Below are 5,623 nucleotides of genomic sequence, written 5' to 3' on the forward strand. Positions count from 1 at the left end.
AAAAGACAATAATGTCCAAACTAAATGCTTCGTGAGAAGCTCGACTGTAAGTGAGAGGAACAATAATAATACTATTCATTCATTTAAAGGGATACTCCACTTTTTTTGGAAATAGGCTCATTTTACAACTCCCCCAGAGTTAAACAGTGGAGTCTTACCGTTTTCGAATCCATTCAGCCGATCTCCGGGTCTGGCGGTACCACTTTTAGCATAGCTTAGCATAGATCATTGAATCGGACTGGACCATTATCATTACGCCTGCTGCAACCATATGGCAGCAAAGTTTCTTGATTATTACGCAGGAATGAGAGTATAGTTCCTAGCCATATCAGCATAGAAAATCACAACTTTACATTTTCCGTCGGTCTTAGTACACGATGTAACTACAGAAGAGTCAAGTTTTAAATAGGAAAAATATCGAAACTCTTTGGTCATTTTTTTGAGAGAGATGCTAATGGTCCTGTCCGATTCAATGATCTATGCTAAGCTATGCTAAAAGTGGTACCGCCAGACCCGGAGATCAGCTGAATGGATTCGAAAACGGTAAGACTCAACTGTTTAACTCTGGGGGAGCTGTAAAATGAGCCTATTTCCAAAAAAAGTGGAGTATCCCTCGAATGTCAAAATATCGATTTTACCAAATATCTCTCTATCTCTCTCTCTTTCTGTGTGTGTGTGTGTGTGTGTGTGTGTGTGTGTGTGTGTGTGTGTGTGTGTGTGTGTGTCTGTGTCTGTGTGTGTGTGTGTGTGTGTGTGTGTGTGTGTGTGTGTGTGTGTGTGTGTGTTTGTGTGTGTGTGTGTGTGTGTGTGTATAGGTTTGGCTACTTGTATTGGCCAAATATTCTTATTTACAACCAAGGTTTGGTTTAGGGGTTGGGTTAGGCCATAGAAAATATCATTAACCTGATATAAAATCAATGGAAGTCTATGCAATGTCCTCACTAATATAGCCTGTGAAACAAATGTGTGTGTGTGTTATGTTTTTTCTATACTCACTGAAGTATCTTGTTGTTTGCTTATAGAAGCAAGTTAATGCCAAACTCAATCAATAGTGAGGAGAGTCAGTATAGAATCAATACTTGTATGATGCATGAGTTGCAGTCTGGCTCGGACTGTCTCTGAAGTGCATTAATACAACAATGATAGATCAGTGTGTGTGTGTGTGTGTGTGTGTGTGTGTGTTTCAGTGTTTAGCGCCCCCTAGAGCTTCAGCACTGATTGAGCTCGAAGCAACAAAACAAATCAATGTTTAAAAATCCTTTTATTAAAAATGTTTTTTCATTATACTAAACAATCATTGGTGTAACATGTCTATGTACACAGGAATACAATATATATATATACATGTATAAAATATATAAAATCATAACAGCGTTCAAAAGTGTTAAAAAAAACCCCCTCTTTCTGTTAGATTTCAGTAGCTGCAACTTTTACAAAGCAGAATGCGTGGAGACAGCCTGCGTTTATACCCGTTTTAAACAACACGGCGCGACAGGGGAAATCATTTCACGAGGGATTTTGAAGACAAAATTCCAAATAAGTTATTGTTTCAAAGAAACTCTTTTCCCAAGCGCACGGGCCTCCGTCAGATGCCCACGTGATCAGAATCTACAGCAGTATCCACAGCCTTTGTTGCGACAGCAGTTACAGCAGTATCTGCACAGCGAAATGTTACTTGTGACGTGACGTTTTGTCCTGAAAAATGCCTATGGGGGGGAAAGAAATACATTTTATTCAGGGCCAACTAAAACAAGCAATATCTTAAAATAAAAACAGTTTAAGCAATATATAAAAAAAGAGAAAACAGTATAATAAAATGTAACTAATATTAAGTCAATTAATTGTAATAATATTAAGTCTATTCATTATTTTATTTGTTTTCACTTGGGGAATATATATATATATATATATTTAGGCCCAACTAAAAAAAATTTTTGGGAACGACCAACACATTACATTATTTAGACACACATTACATCATATATACATTGCATTATATATGAACTTTCCTGTAGCTCAAACAGTGGAGTGTTGCAACACCAAGGTTTGATTCCCAACTGATAAGAATGTAAATATTGTACCTTAAATGTACCTTGAAATGCAATGCAAGTCGCTTTGGATAAAAGCGTCTGACAAATGCATGTAAATGTACATAAATCAGCTGACTACATACCAGTGGGTTAGTCTGTTCCTGTGAAGCTTCTGTCCAGAGCTGGTTCTCCTGTGGTGTTTCTCTCTCCACATGATGCTCGTCCTGCACCTGCTGATCATATAGACGTGAACACTTTAAATCAGGCAGTATTTCTCATGAAGACATCAGTGACCTTATATAACGTTAATCAAATCGCATGTGAAACTATATGAATCAAAGTTCCATGACATTTTATTTCAAATGTTCCGAAAGATATGCTAAACAAAATAATGTTTAATACTGGTAACACATGCATAAACTGCATAATGCATTGAAAATGTGAATGCATATAGTTATTTGGCCAGTGGCGGAGACTCACCTGTGTGAATGGAACGGCCCCGGTCTGATGGACACACACACATGCGATGACGACTGCAGCGAGAGCCACGAGCGCACACTTCATCTTCTCGTCTGGAACGCTGGAGGTTGAAGACTTGAGGCTCTGAACCAGAGGATGATTCTGTTGAAGACTTGAGGCTCTCTGAACCAGAGGATAAGTTCTTCTCATGGGTTTAGTCTCTCTCCTGCTCTCTGCCAATGACAGGCACGGCTCTGGTATTTATTGAGCTCAGAGAGCGTCGGGTCTGAACCTTTGACCTGCTTGACTCTTTCCGTCAGCTCTTGCCCAACTCTGGAAACTCTGATTAACTCTGGGGAAATCTGTACGTACTTTACATACAGTATATACACTTGACATCCCGCTTGACATATATATATATACAGAATAACCATATATATTTAAACTATTTTCACAAAGTAATATACATTTTCCAAACTCTTAGTACTAATATCACAACAGATCATCACTTCTTTCAAACATTTCAGCATATTTTCAATTGTGTTGAAGATCACAAAGTATCCTTTTCACAACACAAAATAAGTGTTTCATCTTTATAAGTGTTGAATTCCTCTCATAAAGCTCTTACTATCCAAGTTTGTAGGTTTGATAGTAACCGTGCATCTCTTCTCGTTCAGTTTAACCCATTTGTCTGTTGATCCAGCTGATCTTAATGGTTAATCAAGGAATCATTTGGTGCACCCATAGATTTCTATAGATATTGATTCTTTAGACAATTTCTTTAGAACTTTTTGTTGTACAAATTATACCACTGTAAAAATAAAAGGTGCCTGGAGGAACCTTTTGGGGTTCTTCACTTTGCCACACCGGCGGAACCGTCTGTAGATCCTCTAGGCACCCTTTAAAAAGGGGTGGTTCTCTGAAGAACCACACAAGTTTCCTGAGGAACTCTTATGGGCACTGTGTGGAACCACTTTGGGTGCCTCCAGGAACCAAATTTCATTTTTTTAAATATTTAATTTCATGTTGTAACTATGGTTACCTTTGACTTCTATTATAATAAACAAATTGAACCAAATACAAAATAAATGTTTATTACATATTTTATATTCATTTTTATACATACACTTCCATACACATGGGAAAAAAAGCTAACTATAGATTAATATCAATGAATACACAAAAAAAAAATAGTATAATACATAAGCAACATGAATAATCAACCAATGCAATAGGCTATACAAGAAAAGACATTTCAACAAAATGCATGGAAACATGGATCCTAACCTTTATCTCTATACAGAAATCTCTGATGATTAGTTATTCAGCTATTTTGAATCATAAAGTGTTGAAGTCTGGGATGCCTTTTGAAAAGCTTAAATGTGTGACTTGAATCAACAGTGTTCATAAATGGTTGTTGAGTATTCTCATGAAACAAGATAGAGGAAGTAGAGGTAGAATTCCAGTCATTTCAATAAGAATCCACACGATCAGCAGTTTCATTTGTGGTCAAAAATGTCACTATGGGACCAAGTTGGTCACTGGAATTCGCTAGATTTGACCAACAGAAAGCTGGTTGAAAGTGACTCCTGAGTGAGCTGTGCTTCATACATTACGTCGCTACATTGCTGACAATGATCAATGGACTTTTTTGCCCGTGTAATTTCACGAAATTCAAAAATGTGACTGCACCTTTACTCGCTGCAACATAAAATGCAATCAATAATAAAATCTTCACAAGGGACATGTGAGGTACTTAAATAGTTAGAAAAGTGAAAAGGTACAGCAGATTCGTTTTCCGTTTGTTTTTCCTCTTTTTTGGTGGATGGTCCAGACACTTCAGTGATTTCCAGGTCTACAGGAGGATTTTTATTCTTGTTCAAACTTGTATTTCAGCTTACCGAGATCCCTGCAAAGTACAACATTTACTGTTAATAAGGTTATTAAAGTGATAGTTGTGAAATTTAAATAATTTCCTCAGCCTTGTGACGTTCCAAACCTGTTTGACTTTCTGTCTGTGGAACCCAAAAGCAGATCTCAGGCATAATGCAACCCCAGTCCCCGTTCGCTTTCACTGCAACACAAGCAGAAAAAAATTGTGTAAATCATTCATGAAACCATTCTTATGTACACTTGTGTAGTTCAATTCAATGCAACAATTTATGTAAAAATGGTTAAGCTCCAAAAATGTCCCAGAAAAGATCCTAAAAATAATCAATGAGTTCACAACTCATGTGTTATGGGTTGTGTTGTAAGTCTTCTGAAGCCATATAATAGCTTTTTCCTCTTTTTATGTCGAAAAAGACTAAACTTGAAGTTAATTCAGAGTTAAAATGTCTTATTTTCAAATGCAAATGATAAAGATATCAGAAAAAATGCATAGCATTATTGGCGCCAAACCTGTGATATTATTTTTCTGAGTAACATGAATGAGATTTGAGAGCATGAGGGAAGATTTTCAGAGAATAACTGATTAAAAAAACACAAGTACACAGTCAAACAATACAATTTCACACAGAGAAAGTTCATAGTAATAAAGTACGTGCATGTGGTGTATAGGTAACTTACTGTAATTCAATGTTGCCACTGAAATGTTCAGATTATTTTAGAAATGTACTGGTTGTTCTGGGGAAACAAAAGAACAAAGCTGATTATTCACAAATATTTATTGACCAGTAAATGGCTTTAAAATGGTATTTGAGAGAATGAGGGCACATGTAGTAAGTAAAGTTAGGCTAAACAAAAACAGACCAAACTATATTAACCTGCTTTTGTTATTCATAACAAACGCCAATGACGACAGCAGGAATCAGCTAAATTAGTTAGGCTATATATCAGCAATTTTAAGACACAGTTGTACAGAATATGTTGAATTGAATGACTAAATCAATCTAAGACAATAAATCAATAATTTCCATCTGTTCATTAGATCAACGTATCTAGCATCGCGGCTAAAACCTTCATACTGTGCAATAAACGAGTGGTAAACACTGTAAAAACGTAGTATTGTATAATACATTTAGTTTATATATATGTGTGATTGAATATATAGTGAGTAGACTCTGTGTTTATATTTATTTGGTGAGTTTACAAACCTTGTAACGGAGAGCCGATCAAACGGCGGAAGCTTTGAT

At 36.3% G+C, this 5,623-nt stretch overlaps 1 protein-coding gene and 1 long non-coding RNA gene across 2 annotated transcripts; both read right to left on the reverse strand.

The window, feature by feature from the left end:
* Positions 1–1,242: 1,242 nt before the first annotated feature.
* hamp (hepcidin antimicrobial peptide) lies at positions 1,243–2,725 on the reverse strand. Its single transcript, XM_082149946.1, has 3 exons — positions 2,511–2,725; positions 2,174–2,260; positions 1,243–1,706 (listed from the first exon to the last, which is right to left on the reverse strand). Exons 1-3 carry the CDS (start codon positions 2,697–2,699, stop codon positions 1,602–1,604), a joined length of 381 nt encoding a protein of 126 aa, XP_082006072.1. The 5' UTR covers positions 2,700–2,725; the 3' UTR covers positions 1,243–1,601.
* Positions 2,726–3,940: 1,215 nt separating this feature from the next.
* On the reverse strand, positions 3,941–5,401 carry LOC309483689. The gene is made up of 3 exons (XR_014200626.1): positions 5,058–5,401; positions 4,489–4,563; positions 3,941–4,398 (listed from the first exon to the last, which is right to left on the reverse strand). It is a non-coding gene; the product is annotated as an uncharacterized lncRNA (long non-coding RNA).
* Between the last annotated feature and the right edge of the window lie 222 nt (positions 5,402–5,623).

This window comes from Leuciscus leuciscus (assembly GCF_965113295.1).
Source record: "Leuciscus leuciscus genome assembly, chromosome: 20".
NCBI classification, from domain to species: domain Eukaryota; kingdom Metazoa; phylum Chordata; class Actinopteri; order Cypriniformes; family Leuciscidae; genus Leuciscus; species Leuciscus leuciscus.